Raw genomic sequence first — 14,067 nt, 5'->3', positions numbered from 1 at the left:
GTTTAATCCAAAGTCAGTCCACATTAGTACTAGGAAAGGGGGAGGGTGACATTTATTTATTTCGGAAAAACAACAGGCAAACGCCTAATTACAGTTTTCCCTCATTCTATGGTAATACACTAACATACACATATAACAATATAATAATACGGTCTCTATTATATCGTAATACACTGTAAAATACATACCTAATAAAATAATAATATGAAAACAAAATATACGTTAAAATACAGATCAGCACGATATACAGGATACAGCAAATTTATGTAGAATGAAAATTTTGTTTATAAATAAAAATATCTACATCTGGGTGTCCTTGTGACATCTTATACAAAATACACATTTTTTTGACAGGCGATACATCCAATGCATTAGTCCTTTGCCCTGAGAGATGGAATATGCCATTATGGTGTCTCGTTGCTCTATGTGGTATGTGAATTTTGATTTCTGATAAATATTCTGAATCTGTTGCACCATGAATTATTTTATGTAAGAAAAATAAAATGAAATGACTTCTGCTTTTAAGAGATTGTAATGAATATTTGTTTCGAAGACCTTCGTAGTCCTCAAATTTTGGATATATCCCTGCTTCTTTATACGTTAAAAAGCGCACAAATTTATTGTAAATGTTTTCGATTTTGTTTATATATTTCTTACTATTAGAACCCCATATTATTGCTGCATATTCCACCTCAAACCGTACATAGACAGTGTATAATGTTTTAAGGACATTCGTGTTAGAAAAATCACTTCCTAATATCATCACAAAGCCAAGGTTCCTAAAGGCCTCACCAACCACTCTGTTGACATGATAGGTTTAACTGCATAGTAACTCCAAGATCAGCAACATAATTCACTCTCTCAATTGGCGTTTGATTAATAGTATACATATTGCGTATAGTTCACTTTTTTGGTGTATGATACTATTTTGCATTTTCTAATATTCAGCAGCAACTTGTTTGATTTACCCATTGAGAAATAGCATTAAAGTCACTTTGCAAAGGAACTGCGTCTAATTACGTGGAGATATAGCGATAGATTTTTAATTAAATGTAAAATTAATTGAAAATGACTGATACTAGTGTCGAATTCATAGTTTTTGGGGCCCGTAAGTTCACTGGTGACAGTTTTGATGTCCCTTATACCAAAAATGGAACTATTCTCCCCGTGCGAATAACGGGTATTCTGCCAGCCTTTAATAATAGCGAACGGAAGTTTCACATGTTAAATTCTGTAATACTTGTCGCTGCTCAAATTTACGCACTTGTGCGGTATGTGTGTGTATATGTAAATAAGATAATCTCTTTTTGAGTTGTTCGAAAAATATACAAATAATAAAGAGGGATTTTTAAAATCAGAAATTAGAAAACTAAAAACTAAATTTAAAAGCTGTTGCTTTAAGTATTTTTTCTGCTAGCGAAATACGTTGTATATTTGCTGCAGACACGTCACAGCAAATAAAATTAGGATCAGGCGAAGAAATAGTTTTTAAACTATATTTTCAGGGTTTTGCCAATACTTCCGAACAAAGAAAGAAAAAAAGAGAAAAAACTAATGGGTTCAAAATTTCCGGAAATTTTGCACAGCACAAGGATGATACGTATCTCCATAAAATATATAATTGATTTTACTAAAATGATAGGGGCCCTGTTATATTAACATTTCCATGTCATTATAAGATTACTTAAGATAATTTAAATGCGTTTATATTAATTAATCTAACTAGAATTATATTTCAGAATCTTTCGTAGCCGAACTCCATTTTATCACAGTGCTAGTTTTAAAGGGGTGGTGCAAATATGTTTGTTGCCATAAAATTTCTATATTATAATACAAGAAACATAACTAGTCAATGATCTTAACTGTAAACTAGTAAATATAGTTTTAATTATAAAGCACAATATGGTAAAATATTCGAAAATTTAATTTTTTTCCAATTTTTCCGTTTTTTCCAAGCTCGGGAAAAAAACTGTTTTTTTACCCAACATTTCCGGCTTTTTTCCAGGCCTTCACAACACTAGTACACACACAATGCGAACAACATGATTACCTTGAAAATAAACAGAGCATTAGCGTTGAACTGTAATGAGAAAGAATATTTGACAAGAGGTCTGCGCGGATGCGGATATCCGGTGGATAATACTGTAAATGTAGGTGAAAAGACAAGTTTTCGTGGTCATTCTGCGAAGCACTTGATTATTAACTTCCTTGTTTTTAACGTCCTACGCTTAGGATAAATAACCTTGCACAGCAAAAGTGAGATATGTAAGATTTTTCTTTCATTTCTTTGTTTTTAAAATCCTATAATATCAAGTGCTAATGCGATATTATGTTCCAGATGGCTTATCCTTTTACAATGACCTTTTATCTCCATTTCATCTTTGCACTCTGAAGAAATATATTCATAATTTATAAGAAAAGATATTATAGATATTTACCATATATATGTGTATGTGTGTGTGCTCTGAAATTAACTAACAGATGCCGTATTACCAACTTGGCAAATTTTTTCACCAGTAACCATTGATAAGATGTATGTCTACGGAAGAAGTTACAGCCTCCTGTCGTCAGTGGTCCTATTAAGATCTGGAAAAGAATTTATCGGCCATAGCTCTCACCCATTCGGTGTACTTTTTAGGACATTGAATGCATATACTTTTAATTTTTAAAAGCATATGCTCCATGCTTTTGAAACAAACGACATGCGTTATTTGTCATGGATTACGATTTTAATTAATTCAAAAGATCTGTCTATTTCAATATCCTTTTCTGCAGTCTCCGAAATGTTGAGCTTCAAAGTATCGCGGAATTAGCTAAAGGACTGCATTTAACCCCAGATGGAAAGGACATCTAAGACAATGCGCTGTGTGTAGCAAATGTGCAAATGTGTGCGTTGTAAAAATACATATGAGAGAGACCATTAATATTATCAATTAGAATTCCAACTCACAACAACATTAGAATAACGTTTTGAATTTAAAGGCAAAAGTCATGACAAAAGAAGGATGAGTAGATTTTAGTCTTTTCTAGGTTGACATACTATCATAAATGAAACTCCACAAGTTACGATACCCACAAATATGGCTCTCGTTATTATCCCCAGCAATAACGAGGTTAATTAAAATTACTACAAAAATTACCTAACATCTATAACTGAAAATACATATGTTTTAGTAATTGTACAATATAACTAGAAGACATACACAAAGAAACAGATCTTTTACCCAGTCTTTTTAAACACTGTCTTAAAAATACACTCGAAATTAATCTAAAATGCCATTGTACGTACAGTAAATTCAAAGAAGTAATTTTTTAAAAAATAAAAAAAAGTTCTTAAAACTTAAACTGGAAATACAAATCATTGAACAAAGCAACGTTTATTTTAAAATAATAACACTAACAGTTTCGCCAACTAACTAAACATATTGGCTTCATCAAATACTGCCACTCTTCCTATTCATTCGATATCCGTTCCATCGTGATCATAGTATTAGAAACTTAAGTACTTTAGACGTGCACCGACGTCCGTCTCACTTGGGATAATACTGTTGTAAAGGTCACAAAGATTTGGATGTTTGTGATACGGTAGCGTCCTTAGTTTGCACTACTGAATAACCAATGTGATATTTTAAGTTTTCGTTTGGCATGTAAGAGCTCCTTCGTGGCTAAGCGCCTTTGGCGTGGAAAACCTGGGTTCGACTCCCGGTGGGAGCTCATGTGGTTCGGATTCCACGTTAATCAGTAGGTCCACGTCTCATATAGCCTCGCTGCTGAAAGGGACACTAAAACTAAAATCAACTCAATCAACTCGTTTGGCATGTAAATTTGATTTGATTTGATTTCCAATTTAGTGTTCCTTTTAGCAGTGAGCCTATATGAGACGCGGACCTACATTTTAACGTGGGATCCGAACGACATGAATTCCCATGGGAATCGAATCCGGGTCTTCCACGTCAAAGGGGCGTACGGTAACCACTTAGTATCACATGCAAATTTGAAATATGTAATAATATGATATAGTGTCATTAAAAAAAAAAAAAAATTGCTTGCGTTGTCAATATTGTTAATATGAATGAGTTGTCGAGTATATCTGATAGTGTCTGTCTGCCGACATTTAAATGGTACAAAATTTCAGCATTATTTTGCTTATTAGTTTAAAAGTTACAAGGGCATATCAAGGTAAATGGTCCACCATATTTATATACCAACTTTTACACTAATGAACAAAAAACGCTGAAATGTTGTACCATGCAAATATCGGCAGGGGGATAATGTTTAGTATACTCTGTTATAACACAAGGTTAACAGCAGGGTTAGCATAAACAATGTTTTCTTTTTGGAAAAAAAAAAAATACCTTGCTTTTTGGTTTAAATAATTTGCTCTACATATTTATATTACGTATGGATAGAAATAAGTTTGTTCCATCTTGGTGTTATTATACAACAACGGGGTTATGCTGGAAGGGGCCACATAAGCTTAAAACGGAATCCAAACCGCCTCTCGGCTTACATCTGAGAGAAATTGTTCTCCATTTGGACTTGAAACCGCGACTAATTGGTCAAATGCAATGAGTCCGCCGATTCACTCACGAAGCACTCCTGATAAAAGTAAGTTGTACTGATCTTTACGTACTTATTAATACAATCGTTAAGAGTCATTTCAGAAGGACAAAAACATATTTGTGTTTGCCGCAGTGAAACAATTATACAGAATTGTATATAAATTGGGAAGCTCCCGCCTTAGCCATCGGGAAAATTCTGTTATTACTTTAAATACAAAGAAATAGCGCATGTAAGATTTCAAAGTCAACATATAATCAGTACGCTAAAGTTGAGGTATTAAATCACAAATTTAGTATGTAGTTATCATTCAATTAAATTAAAACTGAAAAGTCCAATCCAAGCTAATGTTGAAAGCTACATAGGCAGTAGATAAATTTTGAAAATTTAGATCAATATATTTAAGCAACCTCTGCTTTTTTTAAATATAAAAACAACAGACATTCAGGCAAGCAGAAATATAAAATTTGGTTTCGTTGCGTATGTTTAGGCTAAATATCCTTACGTAATACCGAGATTACCAAAGAGATTTTCGCTTAAAGTGACATTCGAACCGCTACTTGGTTTACACTTGAAAAAAAAGGGTTGTGGTTCCACCGAGAATTGAACATGGGACGCCTTGATTAAAAGGTGAAAAGGAGATGGTTTGAACTGTGGAAACATCACCATGAAGTTCACACGATTTAAAGCTTTTTTTTTTTTTTTTTGGTTTAAACCAACCAATCCCCCCGGATAACGGTGTTGCTAACCCAACACGAAGTTGTATCTTTCAAAAGGAAAGGTATTGCACATTTCAAATCTAGATGTTAAACAAAAACAAATAATATTACGTTTATTATTCAATGTGTTGCCAACTAAGAAGGCTACACTATCACGAACATCCAAATTTTGGTGACTTCTACAGCAGTAATGGCACAAGTGAAACAGACCGGACAATGCACATCCAAAATACTTTTGTGTCTAACAGTACGGCCATGATACGACGCATTTCGAATGAATACGAACCAAGCTGCAAGGGATTGATTTTTTTTTTCCAAAACTTTCTATTTCGAAAACTGCTGATATAAGCACTTCATCCAATTGCACAGATGGTTTACAACCCATCTCAAGATCACAATGCCGTTCACAGTAATTTGACATCTCAAACTGTTTTGAGATAAGTTTGCAACACTGCTTAAAATTACATAATTACGAGAACTCATTGTAATTACACCTACCAAAAAGTATTGTTATAAAGTTATAGAAGCAAAGTAGATAAAATTTTTTTTAAAAAGTTCCCATAAACACGCCGTTTTAAGGAATACGTCAAAGTTTATAAGGGGCATTCAAATAAAACCCGGTCACTAGTGTAAAGTAACGGTAACGGTAACGATTGTATTAACTCAAAAATGTAGTTATACACAGTACACATACTCAAAAATAGCCACCAAAACTGTTGGCACATTTATCCCATTGCAACACTAGCCGGTCGATTGCATCCTTGAAGAAGCTAGTAGGCTGCTGTTGGATCCAGGCCTGGACCCAGTCACATACTTCGTCGTCCGTTGCGAATCGATGTCATATCCTTTTTTTTTTTTCCTATCTCCCGAATGGTTTGAGATATAAAACTGCTGTAAATGTCATTCTGATCGATTCGTTTATTGAGAGCCATATACGTAATTCGATGTGGTACTTATCTAAACACTTTTTTCGAAATAAAGCTCCCTGAAAGAACCCAAATTTCCAATTGCTTGTAACTTCTATTAGTTCAAAATATGTCATATGATGACCGTAGTATTCGATGTTAATGCTCTTTGAATGCACATTATCATGTCCGTCTCGGCTGTATTACTGTTAGAGGACCCTCGAAAATTTGGTTGTTTTTCGATTGTGACGCTGTATCGTCATTAGTTTGCAACACTGCATATGTGAAGCATTGTATATCTTCTTTTTAAATGTAGATTTCGAATATGTAATAACCTGATAGAGCCATTTGAAATAATACAACTTTATGTTCGGTCGATAAAGCTGTCAACCGTGTGGTATCACAGAGTATATCTGCCGATATTTGCATGATGTAGAACTCTAGCGTGTGTGTGTCCTTCATGACCAATACTACACAGGGTGTGGGGGAATAATGTCCCTCATTTCTAGCAATTGTGGTAACATTCGGGAACCTCGACTTTTGAGGAACAACACACTACATGCATCGAAGTCAACTAATTATGAAAATTTACACTTTATACTTAAAGAAAAAGAGTAAACGTATGCTACAAACAATATTGGAAACTCAAAACATACTAAATCTGTCTACAGTTGCAAATCGAAAGCAGATAGATGAGTTGTGATAACGGTATCACACACAAAATCGTATTGTTTAGTTCACTACGATTCTGCTTTTCTAATATTTTTATTTGTTTTGAAGATATTAAAGAAAAACTCTAAAATTAGTGGTAGTTTAATTTCGCTGTAGTGAAGACCCTTAAAAGGGTTAAACAAACAAACACACACAGAAGTTATAAGAAATTTTATGTTAGGAAAAGATCTAATTGAATGCATATATAATTCTAAAGGGCAGACACAGTCTACTCTTAAGCCTCGTCACTGGTTATACGCCACTTTTATCTTATTCGACTGCTCTGCATTGTTTATAGGTAACTTAGTATGCATTGTTCGAGAGATGCGAGTAACGATGCCTCGATGTCTACGTCATAGCGAGCCAGACTCTTCTCACGTTTTAACGTGAACATCGTGGCTATGTCGTGTCATTTAATGTTAAAATTATCAAATCTAAAGAGAACAGCAAACTCGAACGGGGAAATAATGACGGAAAAAATAATTTCCAAATAGGTGTACGAAAATAATTTAATGTAATAGCAACCGAGGAAATTAACGAAGTCGTTTCTGAATCGTTCATGAATGCAAGTTCAAAGAATATGCAAATATCTGGGCCAATGATACACAGTGAAGCTCTCCCAGTAGCCAAATCTCTCGCTAGCGATCAATTCAAGATATCAACGGGAGGCGGATTAGCTTCAAGAAGCAAAATATCGTGCAGAAAGTGTATCAGGAATAAAACACAAATAACTATGATTAATAAGTGTACTTTGACATTTTACAATGTGTAAGAATTAAATCAGCAAGAATTTATACTGTTTGTCTATACGTGTTAAAACTTAGTATAATTTATTCAGACCTATACTAACCTCTGTGCGCAATTTTTGGATAATACAAAATTTGTCCAATCTGGAAAATGAAGTTCGTCCCTTGTATTCCGATTGAATAAATTGTACATCACAAATCGTATCAAAAAGGGGATTCTGCTTGTCCAACAGGGCTTCCTATCATGGCTCAGTTGAAAATTTTAAACAGCAGGATGTGACATATTTTACATCATTGAAGAGATAACGAAAAACAACCAACTTTTACAGGAAAAGGTATTTCGCATTTCGCACCGTTTACGAAATAGTCACCATATAATTTTGATGTTCTGCACAGTCAAAAACAACGTCCAATACGCGTAAATTACTACAGACTGGAGACAGAAGGATGATACAAAAAGTGAGGTAGAAAATCACTGAACTGAGCGCTCTCCTTGCCCGCAGGGACTCCTATCCTGAAGGGCGGGGGCACCCTACAAAAGTTGCTTGCTTTTCCATGATCCTTTCAATGATGGATCAAATTTCTTATCGTGCCACGTGAAAAATTTGGATGTGACGGGGCTTCCCGTGGCACAAATACAAGATTCCATTTAGTACGCCTTCTGCTATTTTAATATAACTTTTGTTCCGTCTATTTTATCTAGTTATTAATGGTTGAATGTTTTAGCTGAATGTGCAAAATTCACAATTAAATAACGCCTATTCCGTAAACGGTATCCCAAACGAAAAACTCTGACACAAATATATATTGGTATGAATTTTACCAGAGTAGAAATCTACACTTGCACCAAGAATGTTCAAAACAAGAACATTTCCACGCCTATTCATGTACCATGCATGGTCCAAATCGAGAATTCCTTCATTCTAGAATGCTATATTCTCGAAATTTTATTGCTGCCTTTTGTTTAATAGTTTATTTTAAATGTAAAGTTTACTAAATGTATCAAATGATTAACCATTTTAAAGGAGCTTATACAAGGTGTTAACGTGAACGAATGCTAACGCTTGAGAGGTGGTTATACATTGAAAACCAAGCACAAAAGTTCATGTGACAAAACGTCGTTAAAGGGAAAGAGGAATTTCGGTCCAAAAATGAAATCTTTAGTTTTACGTCCCACGATTATGCCGGTTAGGCTAAAGGAGACGGTGATGATGAGTAATGAATGAAACGGTGGAATGAAGAAAGTGGAAGGAAACGGGAGAACCCCGAGAAAACCCACGCACACGGTGTTTGTCTACCACAAAGTTCACTTGGCGGGGGCTGGGATCGAACCCGGGACCCCAAGCACCAGAGGTGAATTTCGGTCCAAGATAGGTGCAAAATGAATGTGCATAGGACGGTTGTGGTAGGCGGTACGTGAAGGAACATAACATGTAGTATCCGAAAGTGAAATGATCACATATAAGATCGAGTGTGCAAGGGATTTTCCACAGGACAACAGGGATTCACACAGATAACGTGAATACAATTTGTATCCTGCGTCAAAATACAGACAAATAAATAACGCCACGCCTTCGAGCAGAAACTAACCTGACATTACTTAACCTAAAGTGTTTTGTAAGCGGGCGGCTTAACGAAAGTTATGCTGAAAATTTACTCACCTACAGAAATATATTGTATTAACTGAATGATCGATTTGAGATCTAAGTACTAACACATAAGTGGTAATCGCCCAATTACATCAACGAAAATCTACGCCATCACAGAATGGAACATTACAATCGAAATCCTTCTCTAACATGTATGAACTACAATTCTCTCCTCGGGCTTAAATGTGGCAAAAGCCACGAAGAATTCTATTAATACTACGCTTATTACCCTAATTTATTTTTAATTCAATAAGCCAATACTACTAATACATTCTCTTTGCTAAATAGCTATAAATCACACTTCTACAAAAATTCTCGGATCGATCCCAGGGAAATAAAGTTCGGATTTTACGTTAAATTTCCGCTGCATTAATGCAAGCATCAGTACGACCAAACACTGAAATTTTACGTTATGAAGTAATTACTGTGCACGAGGATACATCTTACTGTTGCACTACCTAAACACCCTAAGTACAAGGGCAAGAACCCCTTTCTATTACCTACTTTTTAACATCCTAGATAGTCAATGAATAATTCCTGAAAGTATGTCGTTTCTCGTCCTTCCCTAAATGGGAAGTACGGCTCCTTAACTATAACCACAAATCCTACCTACGATACATAGATTATCTACAATCCATAGTTTCCATGTGTATCCTTAAATATTGACACCTATTGTAATAATATGCATATTAGCCGAAGACGATAATTACAGTTGCAGAGTTCGCTCACAATTCCGAAACACGATCACGCTCATGCCACATATATGTAGGTTGTTTACTGTAAACAAGCCGGTATAATTTTCCAATGCAAACATACGAATGTATTGATTATTTCTAGCATTCGTTTATTCCCAACTTATACTGGAACTCTGACAACACTTATACATACAAAAATATTTATTTCCCTATTCCAGTTTAAGTACCCATCTTTCTTATGCACGACGAGATGAAACGAGAAGCTAAACGAAGTCTCTTCCGAGTAGCAAAACAATCCTTGTGCAAAGCCTATCGTATTTGTCAGTTTTCATTACTATTCTATTAAGCCTACAAGTAGCATCATATATTACACATATACTTTCAACCAAACTGCACTGTTAGAATACAATTACAACCACATTGATAAGCAAGGCTGACATAAGAGACAATTTCATTTTCCATGAAATGCATCTCGCAGCATCCGTCAATATGGCGGGCACAACACTTTTTATGACGTAGTGGACGTTGTTTACAACAACGCGAGTCCAAGATATTGTAAGATTTTACGGTAATCTATCACAGAAAACTTGAAAGACAGTCTCTCTAACAATCCCTAGAGAATGCAGAACATGCTGATTTCAACAGACGCTGTTAAATGCATCATAAATATGAATTACAAGCTTATTAAGGCAAGTCTATGAGGGAAATTCAAACTCACACTAACAAAACAAAATATGTACTTACTCATCTCCATCTGGGCAAATTCCAGTTGTCTCATCATACTTTGTACAATAATTGTCTGGGCTGTAATTAAAAGATCCATCCCTTTTACGTACAGGTCTTCGACGGCGTTGATTCATAAAATGCCAGTGGAAGCAAGTGAAGGGTCTGTGCTGAGTACATTTGTGTTGAAGAAACAAGGGGCACTGTTCGACGCGGAATTCCTTCAAATACCTAAAAGGAAGAAACAATTATGAATGAAGTGTAGAATATGCATATTCTACGTGGCATATGATAACCATTTAAAAGTATAAAATAGGTAGACATAATACTTACGAGTAATGATTCGGCTTTTCTGTTTGGGCTGTCAACACTGGTTTTGACTCCGACGGCATTTTGAGCTACCAAGCCCACTACGCATGTTCTTCGCGCAGGGTACGCTCTCCGAAAGAGGATGTCTACTATTGGTTGAAACTGTCACGTGTGATTTAAAGAGACGAGCTCCAAGGTCATTTCTGTTTTGGGTGTGCTAAAAGCACATGCCTTCTCCTTTATAGCAGAACAATAAAAATAACACGTTTTGTGTAAGATGTAATGCATGTTATATCATAAGAAAATTATAATTGGGGACACCTTTGGAATATTTTTTTTTTAAATCCTGTAGGTAAGAAATTTTTAAACAAAATCTTCAATATGTCCAGAGTGAGCTAGTGAGCTGGTTCGACTCCAAGCTATTTAAGCTACTGGTAGATATCATTTACATGATTTTCTCGGATTTCTTTCCATTCCCATTCTAATTTCTAAATCCCCAATTAATTCTCTCAACATCCACTTCCATTTAATATGGACTTCTTTCATATGCAGTGCATAACTGACGTTAAACTGAAGGCTTAATTTCACTAATGTGTCGGGGATGTGATAGCTCAGTGCTTAAGCGTTCATCTCTGGTGCATGGGGTCCTTGGTTCGATCCCAGCTCGGGCTAAGTAAGCTTTGTGGTGGACAAACACCGTGTGTGTGTAGGTTTTCTCGGGGTTCTCCCGTTTCCTCTACTTTCTTCATTCCACCGTTTCATTTATTTCTCATCATCACCGTATTCTTTGGCATAGCCGACAATCGTGGGACTTAAAAAGATTTCACTAATTTGTCCCAATCCTAATGGAACGTAACACTGCATTGGGTCATGAAGTTTATAAAATATGCTGTTCTTCGTTTCATATTTTTTGTGAAAATGTTCTGGTCCTTAATCATTCCTGAAATCGTCACCGATTTAACGTCCCACGATTATGTCCTTTAGACCAAAAGTGTTAAGAAGACTTAAACATACACGAACAAGATGATCCGTACCATTCCGGCAAGTCTAGTAGTACAGTGCAAAGCACAGACATATTAAAAAAAAAAGAAGAAGAAGAAGAAGTAGGATTTGAATTTAAACCTCAAATTAGCTATTCCTATAATATTATCGAACTATCATTGTAAATTATGTCAACAAGCAACCATTGGACTATATTATAAAGTAAAAACATATAATTTGAAGATAAGATTATGAAAAATGTGAATTACTTTATCAAACAAATAAGCGATATTTCGTTGTTAACGCTCGCACATTCGACACAGGTTCGTAGCTAGAGTAAATCGGGGGAGCTCAGCCTCCCTAGGGCCATCTACAGATGAACTCCAGGTAGCCCCTGAAAACCATCTCGCCCTCCCCTGTCGTCGACAGACAAGACAAGGGTTCGGCTTCCAGTGGGAGCTAGTGTGCAAATGGTTCTAGGGCTAGAATTCCACGTCAAGTACACTCTGTAAAGAAAAAATAGCGACACCTCAATTCTCAAGCTAACTTACACAGAAAACCATAGTTGCAGCCCGTTAGAAGAGGAATAGAAGGAAATGAAGAGTGGGATAGTTCATTTGCGTTATTTGTGACATCTGTGGTGTTCAACATCGCTTGCCAATTGTTTGTGTATCAGTAATATTTTCGCTAGATGGCACTGAGTGCGTCTCGTAAATTATTGTAGTGAGAATTTTGTATTTCATTTGTGATCTATAGGCTGAGGTAAATAACGTTTTATGATTGTTCTTTGCTTGTCAAGTGACAAAATTGTTGTTGTGCAGCGTTGTTTGTATGTGATATTGTTGCTACATGTGGACTGTAAACAAATAAGATGGGTAAGAAATGTGACTTGTTGCCATGTGAACAAGACATAATTATTGCTTTGCGCAGCTAAGGCAAATCTCTAAGGGAATAGATGGAATACTGAAAATCCATGATTCTACGGCAGGAAGAGTAATCCACAAGTGGAAACAGCATAACAATCGTCCCTTCGTCAACAGTGTGCAAGAAAAATGAAAGCATCACCCAGAGCAGATTGCTAAATGAAATCAATAGCGCTGCCGATTTCAGGAGTGATTTCCCCAAAAATCGCTTCTGTAGTTTGACATGATCTTGGAACTGCAGTTACTCGTACAACTGTATTGTCTTGACTGTATGAAGAGGATATTACAAAGAAGAAACCGCGTAGAAAGTCCAAACTGACAAAACACAGAGGATTTCAACATCTAGTTTTGTGAGTTGATATGCAACTTGGACTTATGACAACTGGAAGCACGTCGTTTTCTTCGTTGAAAAGAAGTTTAGAATAGAGGGAAACGATGGTGGTTTGAAGTTGTGGATACGAACAAGCAAGGAACTTGACAAGGATTGCAAATACTCAGTCACTGAGTGATGGTATGGGCTTGGTTCATCGTTAAAGACGTCAGAACAACGGATATATGTGAAGGATCGTTTGATGCACGAAAATATCTTCAAATTCTGGTACGTAAAGTTCTTACAACAGCTAAAGACGACTTTACTGAAGAAAATTTGGACTACTTCCTTTTCCAGGACGATAATGCTTCATGTCACCGAGCGAACATCGTTAATACGTGGTTCAAGAATATGACTATTTAGAAACTCATGTGGCCTACAAACTCACCTGACATGAATCCAGTTGAAAATTTGTGGATCAATATGAGTAGAAGATTAAATAGACAACTATCTCAAACAGAATGGAATTCAAGGAACAGATAATCCGGGTGTTATTCCGTGAAATCGAGGTTGCATTTTGCAATAGCCTTGTTACCAAAGAGCTCCGATGATTCGCTGCACTGCAGAAACCCCATGGTGCACATACAAAATACTAGTTTGGTGTATGGTACTTCCCGATGTTTGCACATAATATGTCTTACCCTCAAGAAATTCCATTTCTTGTTTTCTGCTTTTGTTGTTGATCTTTTTCAGTTTTATGTATAACTCTTCCTATAAACAATTTTGCTCAAAACACACACAGCTACTTATATATGCATATAAAATCATTAAATTCA

General features: G+C 35.8%; 1 protein-coding gene across 3 annotated transcripts in view; it reads right to left on the bottom strand.

The window, feature by feature from the left end:
* The window catches only part of unk (RING finger protein unk), a 163,919-nt gene that overhangs the window by 95,204 nt on the left and 54,648 nt on the right, over positions 1–14,067 (bottom strand). For 2 of the 3 annotated variants that reach the window (XM_081731384.1, XM_081731385.1), the window contains exons 1-2: positions 11,042–11,172; positions 10,730–10,939 (exon numbers count right to left, since the gene is read on the bottom strand). In XM_081731384.1, the coding sequence (XP_081587510.1) occupies positions 10,730–10,939; positions 11,042–11,100 (269 nt within the window). In that variant the 5' untranslated portion in view covers positions 11,101–11,172. Of the gene's footprint in view, positions 1–10,729; positions 10,940–11,041; positions 11,173–14,067 lie in introns of those variants that run through there. The other variant, XM_081731386.1, reaches the window with a different exon arrangement.

Source organism: Thermobia domestica, chromosome 11 (genome assembly GCF_964235325.1).
Source record: "Thermobia domestica chromosome 11, izTheDome1.hap1.1, whole genome shotgun sequence".
Classification (NCBI taxonomy): domain Eukaryota; kingdom Metazoa; phylum Arthropoda; class Insecta; order Zygentoma; family Lepismatidae; genus Thermobia; species Thermobia domestica.
This window is presented reverse-complemented; position numbering and strand designations above follow the sequence as displayed.